Source organism: Choloepus didactylus, chromosome 27 (assembly GCF_015220235.1).
Source record: "Choloepus didactylus isolate mChoDid1 chromosome 27, mChoDid1.pri, whole genome shotgun sequence".
In the NCBI taxonomy this organism is placed as follows: Eukaryota; Metazoa; Chordata; class Mammalia; order Pilosa; family Megalonychidae; genus Choloepus; species Choloepus didactylus.
In genome coordinates this window covers 17,186,094-17,203,022 of record NC_051333.1, presented here as the reverse complement: position 1 = coordinate 17,203,022, position 16,929 = coordinate 17,186,094, and the positions used below count along the sequence as shown (strand labels likewise).

At 37.3% G+C, this 16,929-nt stretch overlaps 1 protein-coding gene across 3 annotated transcripts in view; it reads right to left on the bottom strand.

The window, feature by feature from the left end:
* Window positions 1-16,071, bottom strand: part of ZNF420 (zinc finger protein 420) — a 29,223-nt gene extending 13,152 nt beyond the window's left edge. The window contains exons 1-3 of one of the 3 annotated variants that reach the window (XM_037820214.1): window positions 16,006-16,033; window positions 5,394-5,445; window positions 4,005-4,131 (exon numbers count right to left, since the gene is read on the bottom strand). In XM_037820214.1, the coding sequence (XP_037676142.1) occupies window positions 4,005-4,131; window positions 5,394-5,402 (136 nt within the window). In that variant the 5' untranslated portion in view covers window positions 5,403-5,445; window positions 16,006-16,033. Of the gene's footprint in view, window positions 1-4,004; window positions 4,140-5,393; window positions 5,446-16,005 lie in introns of those variants that run through there. The other 2 variants (XM_037820216.1, XM_037820215.1) reach the window with 2 other exon arrangements.
* Window positions 16,072-16,929: the final 858 nt, after the last annotated feature.

Here is a 16,929-nt window from a genome sequence, read left to right as displayed (position 1 = left end):
TTAAATCACACTTGTATTCTTAGGATAAATTAAACATTGTTTGATCATGATTTATTATCTCTTTCATTCATTGTTAGATTCAGTTTGCTAGTATTTTGTTAAGAAATTTCAGATCTATATTCATAAGTTAGACGGACCTTGTGTGGCTTTGATACAAAAGTTAAACTGGAGTCACAGAAGGAGGAGAATGCATTCTCTTTTTCTATTCTCTGGTAGTCTGTAAGACTGAAAAAAATCTTGTTTCTTGAAAGCTTGGTAGAATTAACCTATAAATCCATCCAGACCCAGTGTTCCCTTTATGGGAAGCTTTTAACACTGATTAAATGTCTTTAAAAATTATAAGGCTTTCCATCTTTTCTATTTTGATTTGAGCATGCTTTGATAAATCACATTTTTCTAGGAAATTGCTCTCATTTTGTTTAAATTTTTAATTTACAATTGAGATTTTTGTATTACTCTTATCATTTTAATCAAAGTTGATATATCCCACTTAGTCATTCCTAGTAGTAACTATTTGTACCTTCTTTTTCTCTTTAATATGTAGCTCTTTAAAAAGAAGCAAGTTATGACCATGTTGGTCTTCTCTACTATATTTTTATTTTGTCTTTCTGTTTCCTATTCATTAATTTCTACTTTTATTTTTATAATCTCCTTTACAATACATTCTGAGTTTACTTTTGCTAAACTCTTTAGTTAATTATTTATTTTATATATATATATAAGAAACTTGCCATTTTAACCGTTTTTCAGTGTAAAATTCAGTGGCATTAACTACATTCACAATGTTGTGCTACCATTAACACCATCTATTACCAATACTTTTTTAGTACCTCAAAGAGAAATTGTATCCATTAAGCAATAATTTTCCATTCTCTCTTACCCCTAGCACCTGGTAACCTCTGATCTACTTTCTGTTTTTATCAACTTGCCTATTCTAGATATTTCAAATAACTGGAATCATAAAATATGTGTCCTTTACATATGACTATTTGACTTAGCATGTTTTCAAGGTTCATCCATTTTGTAGTATGTATCAGAATGTCATATCTTTTAAAACTGAATATTTCATTGTATGCATGTACCACATTTTGTTTATATATTCATCTGTTGGTAGTTAACTGGGTTGTTACCTATCATGAACAATACTGTTATGAACATTGATGATATTTGATATATAGCAATTTTATTATTATTCACATCTAAAGTTTAAAAATTTCAATTATAATTTAGTCTTTGACCCCATATAAACAGCCTAATTCATGTTTTTTGGTGAATATATGGACACATTTGTACTGGGCACATAAGAAGGAGTAGAATTACTGGGTTATAGGGTAGGTATATTTGCCAGTTTAGTAAATAACTGTTCCAATTTGCTGACACTACTGTTATATAAAATACCAGAAATGGATTGGCTTTTATAAAGGGGATTTATTAAGTTACAAATTTACAGTCCTAAGGCCAAAAAAGTGTCCAAACTAAGGCACCAACAAGAGGATACCTTCACTGAAGAATGGCCAATGGCGTCCAGAATACCTCTGTAAGCTGGGATGGCATGTGGCTGGCGTCTGCTGGTCCCAGGTTATGTTTAAGCTCCTCTCTCTCAGCTCCTGTGTGTCCTTGCTTCTTTCTCCCAGGGCGTTTCTCTCTAAGTGTCTGGGAGTCCTCTCTTAGCTTCTCCAGGGCAAACGTGGGGCTTCATCTCTTAGCTTAGCATCTCCAAATGTCCTTCTGTCTTCATCTCCAAGCACCTCTAAGCATTTCTGTTGGCTCCAGCTCCAGCTGCAGCCTCTCTTCCTGAGCGCCTCTTAAAGGACTCCAGTGATCTAATTAAGACCCACCCTGACTGGGTGTGGTCATATCTCCATGGAAATACTCAATCAAAATGCCTCACCTACAGTTGGGTGAGTCACATGTCCATGGAAACAGCCTAATCCAAAAACCCCACAAGATTGGATTAAAAGATCATGGCTTTTATTGGGGACATAATATATCCAAACCAGGACAATAATATTTTTCTGGATATTTTTAAGATCTCCTTTTCTTCAATGCTCTACAATTTCACTACATTGTATCTAGGTTTGGATTTCTTTTTATTGATAACTTTTGAAATGCTATTTCTTATTTCTGTGGAATCATGTCTTTTATGACTCCTGGAAAGTTTCAGTTTTCTTTCATCAAATATTTTAACCTTCCATTCTCCCTATTTTCTCCCTCAGGGGCTCTGAGCAGATGTATGCAAAGTCTTTTAACACTTCTGTCTCAATCTTTCTTTCATAGTTTCTTCTTGCATCTGTATGTTGGTTTCCAGTTAAATTCCTCAGATATCTCTTCCAGTTCACTGATTCTAATTACAACTGTGCTGAATCTGATGTGAAAACCTTCAAGGGTAAAACTTTAAAGTTTATTTTTGAAAAAGAACTAAACAGAACCTTTAGACATGTTCCATTTGGTTCTCTTTCAAATCTTTTCCTTTATGAAAAAAATCTCACTGCTCGCCTTTCTTTTGATTTATTTCTTTAAACATTTCACAGATATAATTTATATTTGTATCTAATAATACCAATATCTGAAGCCTTTTGCTAGGTAAATTTGTTGTTTCTTTAGATCATCTATCATTCACTTGTGACAGGTTTCCTTGTAAGTTTGACAATCTTTGATTACGAGCTCAACCATAACTGATCTTAAATTATGAGAATTCTAAAGCCTTCTTACTTTCCCCCAGAGAGGACTGGCAATTGCTTCAGCCAGGAGTCAGAAGACACCACCGTAAAGAACAAAAGTTAAGTCCTTTTTTCTATTGCCTTAACTCTGTTTTTATTGCTTTCTACCCTATCACACTAGACATAATATTTTCATTTCCTTCTCATTTATTTTCCTTCTCAGAAGAGTAGGAACCTTATCTGTCTCTCAGATCATTATCTCCCTAAGGCCTACTACAGTGTTTGGTACAAAATAGGGTCTCAATAAATATATTTTTGAGTGAACAAATTTTTAAGAATGAAGACAATTATATAAGTTTAAATACAAAAATCTGGAATGGATTTTTTTTTTTTTTTTTACATAAAATGTTGCTCCTGGGAAAGATGAAAAGTCCTTCCCTCCTTTAAAAGAGGGAAGGACTATAATAAAAAGAACATATAGGGAGAGGAAGAAGATAAAAAACAGGTGGGATTTCTTGGAGAGATCATACTGAAATGCATTTGCTTTTCTCCAAGTCTTAGGTCTTTTTTCCATTCAACTTGGGCTGTGCAGAGAAGCATATAAAACAATAACTTAATAAAGCTTTCAAAGGAAAGAGGGCTGAAGAGGAAAGAAACAGTTATATTCCAGTGACTTGAGGAGCACAAAGAATAAAGTGATTATCTAGGTGCAGAAATTACTTATTAAGTTTAATTGATATAGGGTCTATCCCTTATGATTTTCCATGGGAAAAAAACAAGAAATTTTCTTACACTATTCTAGTTTCTTCCTAAGCTTCTTTTCAATAAACGGTGATCCTGGCATCGTCATTTAATGTAAAATGTTAAGTCCCTAAGGTGTAATATTCAATCACAGAGCACATATAAGAGAATATGTTTGTTGTAAGTAATGGATTGTATTCACTTTAATTGTTAGTAAAAGTACTGATACAAGCTATTCTGAGAGATTTCTGCATCAATTTTTTTTTTAAGTTTGTAATACAGCTTCAAATTATTTACAGCACCTCTAGGAGATTTAAATTGTAACATCACATAGCTTGTGTTTTTCTGACAAAATTTCAAGTGTCCCAGAATTCAGATCTAGCCCCTTGATCATCAAGAAGGACAGTGTTAAGGCTTTTCTGAAGGATAGAAAAGATTAATGTGGCCTATGAAATTGTCTGTGTTTACTTCCAGTAATTTCAAACCATTCCTTTAAGAATAATAATAATTCAGTTATTAACTTAAAAGGCAACCTTGTACTAACAGCAGAGAAGCAGTCATTCCAAAGGTAGATACAGAAATACCAGGGCCAGATACCCTTACCCAGTGACACCAAGTTGCTACAGTTGTCCAACATCACATCTCCGTATAAATCCCTTTGAGAGAAATCCAAGTATTCCCTCTCTTCCTGAGAGAAGTCAATGGCAACATCCCAGGACATCACTGATTTCTAAGACAACAAAATAATGTTAGTTGTAGAAACGAAGAAAATATTTTTCAATGGTAGATGGGATGATCTGAAGCACACCACAAAGGAGACAACAGAGCAAGCAGGCTGGGAAGCCTCTGACACTGAAGAGAGACAGCAAAGAAAATGCCGCTTCTGAAATGTACACATGTTCCTGATTACTCTTGTTGCTGTACATATTTCCTACATATAGAACATCTTATTATACAGATAAGTCTGGGAATTAATAAAGTAACAGCAGTGTCACAATTAAAAGGAAGAGCACATGAGTATCCCATACAAAACATATTTTGTTCATTGTACATTCTCAATAAACATGATTTCCTCTTTTTTTCTCCTCTAGTTAAGGAATAAGAAAAAATAATTAGGGAAATATTTCTATAAATTTTTTTATAAAATCTCTACCTTATAAAATAGGATTTGTATGAAACCAAAGAATTTATTGAAGCTTCAGGATCAATATTGTACCAGATTATTACATCCTAAGCACTCTCCTTGTAACAAATAATTTAGTATTTTTATTAGCTGCAGAATGCTCTATTTAATGAACTTATCTGACTAAACAATTACTCATGTTTGAACATTTAAGTTAGGTAAAAATCTCATAAGTATGTTTTAGTTCTGGGAGTTTATAATTCTCAACAGCTCATGCTTGTAAATGATGATCCTTCTTGTCACTATTCATCATTCCTAAATGTAACTTTTCCTGGTCTTAAGCAATAGAAGGTTGGAAAAAAATAATTGAAACTAAAACATTCAAGATCAGTGCAATAATGTTCAACCTCAAAATGTTTTATATTATTGGTACTCATCAATTAAGGATTCCCTGGATCTTTCTGTGCCCAGCAACAAACCATGTTCCTTCCCAATCTTAAAAGTTGTTAAAACATGAACTCTTGCCACATACTGGGACTGAAGCCAGTCAAGTCCAATTCCTATCTCATCTAACCAGGAAACTTAGATCTAAAGAGAAGTTCAAAGTTTAACATCCATCTTTGTTTTATCAAAGCAGGGAATCTGCTTTTGTTCCATAAGTTCTCCCAGTCAAAGATGCTGAATGCATTGCCAAATAAATATCCAAATATAGGGTACACAACAGAGACGCACTTGAGGAAGGTGCTATTACATACAAGAATGTGACAAATTCGGGTGTACATAGCTGAGTTTCAGGAATAAGGAATGCAAACATATACATGCCCTGAAAAAAAAGAGACCAAAACAGGTATGAGGAAACACCACTTCACCTGAGCCATTGGTTTTAGAACTGCAAGAACTGATCAGTCCTCTTCTGGCTTCCTATTTTGGAGAAACACAAAGTCTGAAAAAGGCAGAGCTGCAGAGGGGAAAACAGAACCAGGAGACCATGCTTTTTGCAAAATGCCAAATAATTAAGTTGGAATTAGCTTTGTTCTTCTCTTCCTGTTTCTTGTTCCCACCCCTACTCACAAAATATACACTTAAAAGGGGAGATGAAAGAGAGGTTGAACAATATACGGGGGTTCTTAGATTGGTCAAACTCAATGCTCTTTCTCCAAAAAAAAAAAAAAAAAAAAAAGTGTGCGCGTGTGTGTGTGTGTATATATACACATATAAATATAATAAAAAACAACTTTTCTACCATTTTTAAAATACTTTAAATGTTTCATTTTGGATATTTTAAAATAGGGAAGAAACCACCTCTAATGTGGGATACAATTATTTTACTCAGCGGATGAAGAACACACCAACACACAGTATACAAGTCAACCAGTGGATCTCTTGCTTGCTATGTGGAGCCAGTGACGTCTTCTGGTCTCTATACCTCTGATTATCTGTGCCATTACTTGTACCATTTTTGAAATGAAACTGATAGATAATATGACACATCTTCACACATTACGCCAAAAATAAATTGAGATAGTGACCAACTGGTAAGAGAGACATAGGAATACTCCCCTTCCTTCCAGGGCTTAAATTCAATTGTGTTAATAATTACATTAAAAACAAACAGTCTAATCATTCTAGTAAAAAGAAAGTATCAGAGAAGATAAAAATAAAGTACTAAGTATATGCTATTTACAAGTAACAAAGTTTAAATGTAAAGATATAGATAGGTCGAAAGTAAAATGGTGTAAAAAGCTATCCCATGCAGACACTAAACACAAGAAACTTTGAGTGGCTATATTAATAAAAGAAAAAACAGAATTCAAAATAAAGAGTAATAGTAGAGATAAAGAGGATCAATTCATCAAGAAGATATAGCAATCCTAAATGTGCAGAGATTTAACAACAGGGCTTCAAATTATATGAAGCAAAAATGGATAGAAGTAAAAGGAGAAATAGACAACTCCACAATTGGAGTTAGAAATGTAACATTTTTTCTCTCAGGGACTGATAGAGGGCATTACATAACATGAAGCAGTCAATTCTTCAAGAAAACAACAATCCTTAATGTGTACATACCTAACAAGGGAACATCAAAATATGTAAGGCAAAAACTATAGAACTTCAAGGAGAAATAGACAAATCCACTATTTTAGCTGGAGATTCAATACCCTTCTATTGGTAAACAACAGATCCTGTAGGCAGAAAATCTGTAAGGATATAGTTGACCTGAATAGTGCCATCAATTGGTGGGACCTGATTGACATTTATAGAATACTTCATCCAACAGCAGAATACACATTTTTCTCAAGCTCACAAGAGATTCACATAGAACACACTCTGTCCCATAAAACACACATTAACAAATTCAAAAGAATAGAAATTATCAAAGTAAGCCCTCAGACCACAGTGGAATTAAAATAGATACCAATACAAAAACTACGGTTGGAACATCTCCCAGAGTTTGAGATTAAACAACATACTTATAAATCTAACACAAGAGTCAAAGAAAAGAGGAATTTAAAAACACTTGAACTAAATGAAAATGAAAGTAAGATCAAAATTTGTGAGATGCAGCAAAAGCAGTGCCTAGAGGGGAATTGCTAGCATTGAATTAATATATGAGCAAAGAAGATCTAAAATCAATAATCTAAGCTTTACCCAGAAGAAATGAAAAGAGGAGAATAAATTAATTTCAACATGTACAGAAGAAAAGAATAATAAAAATTAGAGCAGAAATAAATGAAACTGAAAACAAAAAAAAAAAAGAGAAAATAAACAAAGCCATTAACTGGTTCTTTGAAAAGTCCAGTGACACTAATAAAACTTTAGCTATGCTACCCAAGAAAAAAGAAAGAGGAGTCATAAATTACTAATATCAGAAATGAAAGAGGGGCTATCACTACTGATCTCGTGGATATTAAATGGATAATAAAGGAATATTTTGAACAACTCTATGCCCACAAATTTGATACTAAGGTGAAATATAGCAACTTCTTGAAAGAAACAATATACCAAAACTGACACAAGAAGAAATAATGTGAATAGGCTTTTATCTACTTAAGAAATAGAATCAATAATTACTATATTTCCAAGAAAGAAAGCACCAGGTGCAGATGGTTTCCTACATTTAAAGAAGTGATAACAATTTTCTAGTCTGTTTCAGAAATTAGAAGCAAATGGAACACTTCCTAACTCATTCTATGAGGTCAACATTACCCTAATACCAAAACCACACAAAGACATTACAAGAAAGAAAACTTCAGACCGATATCTCCCATGAACATAGATGCAAAAATCCAAAACAAATTAGTAGCAAATTGAATCCAAAAAAGAGAATTATACATCACAACCAAAGGAGATTTACTGCAGACATATAAGGCTGATTCAACGCTTCAAAATTAATTAATGAGATCCATAATGCATCACCTCAATGGGCTAAATAAAAAATATATAATAGTCATATCAACAGATGCAGAAGAGCATTTGACAAAACCCAATACCCATTCATGATAAAAGCTCAGCAACGTAGGTATAAGGAAAGCTTTCTCCACTTGATAAAGAACATCTCAAAAAAAAAAAACAAAAAAACAAAAAAACCTACAGCTACACATCATACTTAACGGTGATAAACTAGATCCCCATAAAACCAGGAATAAGGCACGAATGGACCTTCTTACCACTTTATCCAACATTGTACTAGAAATCCTAGCTAATACAGTAAGACAAGTAAAGGAACTAAAGGTGCACTAATTGGGAAGGAAGAAATAAAACTCTTTTTTGGAAATGACATACTGTCTATTAGAAAATCCCAAAGTCAACAACATCAAAAAACCTTCCTGGAACTAATACATGACAATGGATTTTGAAATTAAAAAAAAAAAATTACATCAGCAGCAAATGATATACATAGGTATAAATCTAACAAAAATAACTCAAGAACTATATGAGGAACACTACAAAACTCTGATGAAAGTAGACAAAGAGCTAAATAAATGGAGAGATATTCCTGTTCATGGATAGGAAGATTCAATATTATAAAGATGCCAATTATTCCCAATTTTGTCTACAGATTCAATGCAATCCCAAACAAAATTCCAGCAAGTCACTTTGTGAATATCCAGAAGCTGACTGTAAAGTATATATGGTAAGGCAAAAGACCCAAAATAGCCAATAACACAATATTGAAGAAGAATAAAGTTGGAAGACGGACGCTACCCACTCCAAAACATACTACAAAGCTACAGTAATCATTGCAGCATAGTATTGTCCAATGAGCAGACAAATAGATCAATGGAACAGAAAAGAGTCCAGAAATAGACCCACACAAGTAAAATCAACTGATCTTTGACAAAAGAGCAAAGAGATTTCAATGGAGAAAGGAAAGTCTTTCCAACAAATGGTGCTATAACAACTGGACATTCACATGCAAAAAAATGAATGACCCTACACATTTCACGAAAAAAAAACCTCAAAATGTATCACAGACCTAAATGGAAAATGGAAAATAATAAAACTTCCAGAATATGACATAGGAGAAAATCTAAGTGAACTTCAGTTTGGCTCTGACTTTTAGATACAACACCAAAAACATGACAATGAATGAAAGGAAAAAATTAATCTGGACTTGAATAAACCAAAGAGAAATATAGGTAGTTATCTAAAAAGGGAAAGAGGAAATGGGGTAGAGGGGACAGGAATGGGTGCTAGACTTCTCTGAATGCCTCTTGTCATGTAATTTTGATTTTGGAGCCATATAATGTTTTATGGAATTTTTTAAAAAAATTAAAGTGCATGTGTGTTTGTGGGAGGGGCAATCTCTAAAAGCAGAAATCAAGATGAAACAAATTTGCCTAATTCTATCTCAGGTTGCTGGCTAAACCAGGAGAGGTGTTATTTTATGTGACTACCAAACACAATAATGTGATTACCGTGGGTGATAGCCTATTGATCAAAAGAACTCCAAGAAGTCTTGACCATTTTGTGTATTCATATTGTTACCAAAATATTGGTTGTAAAATTTTTTGAAACTCCTTCTTTCTTTCTCTTTCCATTAATCGAAAGAAGGAATAAAAGAGGAAAAAAGGGAAAAATAGATGGAACAAATATAAGACAAATAGCCAGATAATGAAGTTGAACCTAGTGCTATCAATCATCATACCAAATATAAATGGTCTAAATACTCTGGTTAAAAGACAGATATTGTTAAATTGAATTAAAAAAAAAAACAACATCCAACTATATGAGGCCTAAAAGAAATATACTTTAAATATCAAATACAGGAGAGAACCTAACATGGTGGCTAGGTGAGACAGGGCAAAAAAACACCTCCATGATAAATGCTAGATAAAAACCAGGAGTGACCCAGAACACCACTGCCAGCTATGCACCAGTTGGACTAGGTCTGCTAAATCCACAGGGAACGTGCATTTGGTGCAACCAGGAGCCTGCATTCTGAAACAAGTGAGTGAGTTGGCTGAAAGTCCCTCGGCCGCACTGCAGTGTGGGGAAACAATGGGCTGGCATTTGGAGACAAACTAGTTCTTTAAAAAAAAAAAGCCCGGGAATGGCTACAGATACAACGGGGAGAGCCACGCAGTGATGCATGGCGGGAGCAGGCTGGGCTAACGCCTCAGTGTCTGGCATAGAGGATACCCCTTCCCACACCCACTGCTGATTGTCTCGAGACCAGAGGAACAGAGGGGAGCCAAAAGGAGAAAAAAAACCACATTCCTTGCAGCCATCTCCCCAACGGGTGGGGGCGTTACTGCCCGGGGCCAGACCCACAGCCCAGAGCCACGCCAAGAAACCCAGTATGACAGGGACTCTTTCTCACAGCACTACACACAAGCCACAATATCAGCCATGGACAGTGGCCTTTAATACACCCACGGCTGATTGCCCTGGAGCTGGGAGGGCGGAGCTGTGCGAAAAGGGTGAAGTTAACACTTCCCATTTAACCATCTTTGAAGTGGGCTGGGAGTGCACCTGCATGGCCCAGTGACCCAGGGCTTCCCTGGCAGGCTGGCGCGCACTAGTGACATGGCATGGCCCTCCCTCAGCAGAGGTCCTGGAAGAGCACAGCTGGGAAGGGGGAACCGCTCGGCAATCCCAGGGAACCTACGCCAATAGCAAGGACTTGTGGGTCAGCGGCAGAGAACAGCCTTAAATCTCCAGGAACACCGGGGAGGTTTGATTATTAAAGCTGCCCTGCCTGCCTAACCACCCAGACACACGCCCCACATTCAGGGCAGACAGCACCAGCAACACACCCAAACTTGGTGCACCAATTGGACCCCACAAGAATCAGACCCCCACACACCACAAAGACAAAGTTGGGGAGAACTGACTTGAGGGGAATAGGTGACTCATGGACACCATCTGCTGGTTAGTTAGAGAAAGTGTACTCCACCAAGCTGCAGTTCTGTTAAATTAGGGATCAAGTAAAGCAAATGCCAAGAGGCCAAAAACAACAGAAAATCTTAAAGCATATGATAAAACCAGATGATATGGAGAACCCAAACCAAAACACCCAAATCAAAAGATCCGAAGACACACAGTACTTGGCACAATTAATCAAAGAATTACAGACAGGCAACAAGAGCATTGCTCAGGATATAACGGACATGAAGAAGAGCATGGCACAGGATATAAAAGACATAAAGAAGACCCTAGAAGAGCATAAAGAAGAAATTTCAAGAGTAAATAAAAAAATAGAAGATCTTATGGAAATTAAACTGTAGGCCAAATTAAAAAGACTCTGGATAGTCATAATACAAGATTAGAGGAAGCTGAACAACAACTCAGCCTCCTCGAGGACCACAGAACAGAAAATGAAAGAAAAAAGAAAGAATGGGGAAAAAAATGAAAAAAATCAAAACGGATCTCAGGGATACGACAGATAAAATAAAACATCCAAATTTAAGACTCATTGGTGTCCCAGAAGGGGAAGAGAAGGGTAAAGGTCTAGAAAGAGTACTCAAAGAAATTGTTGGGGAAAACTTCCCGAGCCTTCTACACAATATAAATACACAAAACATAAATGCCCAGCCAACTCCAAATAGAATAAATACAAATAAACCCACTCCAAGACATATTCTGATCAGACTGTCAAATACTGAAGCGAAGGAGCAAGTTCTGAAAGCAGCAAGAGAAAAGCAATTCACCACATACAAAGGAAACAACATAAGACTAAGTCGTAACTACTCAGCAGCCACCATGGAGGCGAGAGGCAGTGGCATGACATATTTAAAATTCTGAGAGAGAAAAATTTCCAACCAAGAATACTTTATCCAGCAAAACTCTCCTTCAAATTTGAGGGAGAGCTTAAATTTTTCACAAACAAATGCTGAGAGATTTTGCTAATAAAAGACCTGCCCTACTTCAGATACTAAAGGGAACCCTACCGACAGAGAAACAAAGAAAGGAGAGAGAGAAAAAAAAATTTTTAACGGACATATATAGAATATTACTTCCCAGGTCACTGGGACACACATTCTTCTGTAGTGATCACAGATCTTTCTGCAGAATGGACCGTATGCTGGGGCATAAAAACAAGCCTCAATAAATTAAAAAAAAAAAAAGATTTTGATGTTCAAAGCACATTCTCTGACCACAATGGAATACAAATAGAAGTCAATAACCATCAGAGACTTGGAGAATTCACAAACACCTGGAGGATAAAAATGAGGGGAAGATAAAAACATTCCTGGATATTCAAAAGCTGAGGGACTTCATCACCAGTAATCAGTCCTATAAGAAATGCTAAAGGAAGTTGAGCAGGCTGAAAGGAAGGGACACTAAACAATTGACTGAACCTACATGAAGAAATAAAGATTTCCAGTAAAGATCACATAGTAAATATAAATACCAATACTACTGCATTTTTTATTTATAACTCCACTATTTACTTCCTACAGGATCTAAAATACATAAACTGTAATGATAAATCAGTGGTTTTGGACTCAATGTAAAATGTGTAATTTTTCACAAGAACTACATAAAGGTGAAGGGATAATGGCGTATAGGAACATAGTTTATGTGTCATCAAAGAAAAACAAGATTGTTATAGATTTAAGATGTTAAATTTAAGCCCCACAGTAAACACAAAGAAAGTATCAGAGAATATGACCATAGAGATGAAAAGTAGAACAGGGGTTCCGAGAAGTGGGGCAAGGGGCAATGGGGAGTTAAGAAATGAGAGTAGGGTTTCTGTTTGGGGTGAAGGGAAACTCCTAGAAATGGATGGTGGGAAGGTGATAGCATTGCAACATTCTAAATGTGATTAATCCCACTAATGGAATGCTTCGGACGGGGTGGAATGGGAAGTTTTAGGCTATATGTATGTTTCCACAATTAAAAAAAAAAAAGTCTAAATAGATGACAATTAAATGCCAAGGATGATCCTGGATGGGGTCTGAGGATGGAGGAGAGGAGGCTCAAAGGGACACAGATGGGACACACACACACACACACACAAAGGAAACATAGAATGTAAGCTTTGTATCAATGTTGAAGTTCTTGAAATTCTTAGCTGCGCTTAGTGAGATTGCATAAAAGAATGTTCTTGTCCATGGGAAAGGTATATGTGAATTATATTGTTTGTTCAAAAACATGTGCAGTTTGCTCACGTATTTTCAGAGGACACAGCAATAGATGATGGATGATAGGGAGGGAGGGAGAGAGGGAGAGAGGGAGAGAGGGAGGGAAAGAAAGAAATGGTGGTGTGACAGGATGTTAAAGGTGGTGGATCGGGGGATCAGGGGAGGGGGGTCGGGGTATGATGGAGTTCTATGCATGGGGTTTGTACTGTTTTTGCAACTCTTCCTCTAAGATTGAATTTAATTCAAAATAAAATCTATTAAATTAAAAAATATATATATCAAATACAAATATATGAAAAGTAAAATGTTAGAAAAAGATGTACTATGATAACATTTGACAGTTGGAAAGGCTACATTAAATACTATACAAAGTAGATATCCAGAAAACAAAGAATATTGCCAGAGTTAAAGAAGATTACTTCATAATGAAAAAGGGGTCAATTCACCATGATGATCTAAACATTTTTGCACCTAATAACAGAGCTGCAAAATACATGAAGCAGAAACTGATAGAAACTGTGTGGAGAAATAGAAAAATCCACAATTATCATTAGAGATTTCAATATTCTTTCTTAATTGATAGAATTAGTAGACAGAAAATCAGTAAGGGTATAAAAGATTGAAAATCAACACTATCTACCCGCCTGTCCTCATTGACATATATAGAACACTGTATCCAACAACAGCACAATACACATTCTATTCAAACACATACAAAATATTTGCTAACACACATTATATTCTGGGCCATAAAATACATTTCAATAAATTTTAAAGATTTCAGGCCATACAAAGCGTGTTCTCTGAAAACAATGAACTAAAATTAGAAATGAGTAACAGAAAGCTCTCTGGAGGGCCCCCCAAATATTTAAACACTAAACAGCACTCATCGAAATAGCTCAAGAGTCAAAAAAAAATCAAAAGGATTTTGAACTCAAGACAGAATAAATGAAACAAGACTGACAAGTGATAACTTTTAAAGCGGGCATATGAAGGTTCATTATACTTACCTTTACATTGGAAATTTTCAATAAAAAGTTTTAAAATTAAGTTAAAAAAATAGAATTTGTATCAGAAACAAAACAAAAGAGCTTTCCTTTTAAATCCATGAATCTCAAATCCATCCTTCTCAACTCAAGCACTTTTTGGAAGAATCCATCACAATTAACTATTTTCTTGCTCTCAGTCTACAGAAAATTGCCTTGCCCCTCCATCATTCAAGAAGATTTAGGCAGGGAATTTCAAAAGGAAAACAAAGATCCCTATTCCTAAAAAATAAAGGCAACTTAGAAAACAAAGAAGAAACATCTACTCACCTTGGAATCTGCCTCTATATGTACAAAAGCCATTCCTTCCTCCTCTAGGCAATACTCTCATGGAAAGAACATGGAATTACGGAATTCTAGGGCTTTCTTAGGGCATACTATAAATTAGAACACACCCTGTTCCTCCATCACCACAATGTAACTCTCACTTAACATAAAGGAAAGTCCAAAGGAGACTAGAATAGTCCTGTATCTTCTGTATCAGAAAGAAGGGACAAGGCCACAGTTGTCTTGTGCTAGAATCCATTTCTGGATTGAAAGCTGTCCACTGGAGACAGAGCTCTGGAATGGATGGAGTTCTATAGGTTCTGAAGCAAGTGGCTAGCCAATACAGCATTCCCATTCCAAGGCCCAGTTAACACTTCCAAGTGGATTGTCTTGAAGGTGCTATAACTTTTAAAATTCTCAACTCAAGACCATATCTGTGGCTTGGAAAAAACTCCTATTCCTCACTGAGAGGCTCAACTTTCTGACTTCCCTCCTGCCTGCCACTCCTCCCCATCCAAGTCCTTGCAGACTACAAGGGAAAGCAGCAGGGATCATATAACTATAGTCCCAGAATGAACTGAAGATGGATACAGAAATGAATCAACACAAGCTATGCCTTACTTGGTAGAAGGGAGGAAAGTGAGGGAAGGGTAGCCACTACGGTCAAAACAGGAGGATGTCAAGTACTTAGCAGAGCACAAAGCCACATAGGACTGATGATCCATAGACATAATCGGCTCCAGAATGAACCCCAGGAATACCAAAACAAACATTACCTCTGAACCTCACGAAACTCCCGTGATATGGCAGTATAAAAAGTTACACAAATGACCACACAAAGTCGTACAATCACATTTCCACAGTTACCCAGCTAGAGTCACAATCATCATGTTAATGCTAGTCAGAAACAAAATCCAGTCATACTCAGGGCATACATACAATCACACAAGTATATGCAAGCACCATGACAGGAGCACATATGGCTGCAAACACCCTTTCAAAGAGGCACTTTTACTCACTTCACAGAGGCACAAGCAAACCCCAGTCATACACACGGCAAACACAAATCAGATAATCAGGCAAGCACAACCAAACAGCATATCAAGGAAATACAGGATCACAAACATCCTATCACCGAGGCACTATGATCTCTAAATCACAAAGCAAACGCCAGACACACGCAAGATACCAGTCACACAAGCTCACAGTGAACAAGCACATGCTAACAACCTGTCACAACAGCACTGTTACACATCTCACAGTCACAAGCAATCAGCAGTCATACACGCGTACACACCCAATCAGTCAGATAAGCACATACAAACAGCCACTCAAGTAAGCACACGGTCTCAGACCCCTATCACAAACAGTACTGTCACACCTTCAGAGTCACAGATAAACCAAACTCTCACAAACGCTCACACAGAAAACCACAGCCGAAGACACCCGGTCGCCCACAGTTACCGAGACAAGCCATCCTGTTTCACATATACAAAACCACGCGATGTAGGGCCACACACGCAATTCCAGCGCCCCTTGCTCCGCGAGTTTCCGCCCTGTCACTCTGGACCTCTCACCTGGCTTTCCAGGGTGCAGTTCAGGGTCCGAGTCTGGCGACCCGATCAAACAGCGGTTCCGGGTCCGCCAGCCTAGACGCAGCTGAACTAAGCACCTACCACAGAAGCGGCCTGAGCCTACGCGAGGCCCCCAAATATCGCGAACGAATGGAAATGAAACCGCATTCAGTGCGCGGTCCCTCTGGGAAATGTAGTCCAGCGCCAAGAAGATCGTGGCAAGCGACGCAGGCGATTAGGACGCCAAATCCACTTTCTCCGGACGGGTCCCGGGGACTCCGCCTGCTCACTGCGCAGGCGTCTGGCGCCTGCGGTTCCGGTGGTTGGGCTTGAAGCGGCGAGTGGGCTGCAGGGTCTCGGGTTGATAGAAGGAGGAGGGATCAGCTGGCGGAAAGGTGGAAGGAGGGGACGTCGCCCTGTTCGGGTTGGGACCCGGAGCGCTTCGGTCTGGTGTTCGGAACCCTGTGTGGTTTCCGGGGCTTTGGTATGTGTTGGTGTGTGTGTGTGTGTGTTGGTGTGTGTGTGTGTGTGTGTGTGTGTGTGTGTGTGTGTGTGTATTTACGTGTGAGACAACGCGTGATGTCCGGCAGACTGAGTTTGTCAGTGGCCGGGTGTGTCATTGTATTTCTGCCAGTGTGTGAGTCTTCATGCTGTTGGGTATGAAGTGATTTCTACTTAAGGCTGCATAGGAACAGAATTTTAAGACTTTGTGCGATTGTCTGGCAAACTAAGGGAGCCTGGCTGTTACGTATCTCTGTTATGTCTCTCTGATTTTGTATCCCTAATTGTGTGTTGTTGCGTGACTGCCTGATGATGTGGGTTTATATAAATGTCCTTTCTATGTGCCTGTGTTACAGGGTGTCTGTGGAGGTTCACCCATAAAAGCCTGCGTGTGACTGGAAAAAAAAGATGGTCAAGTTGGCTTCT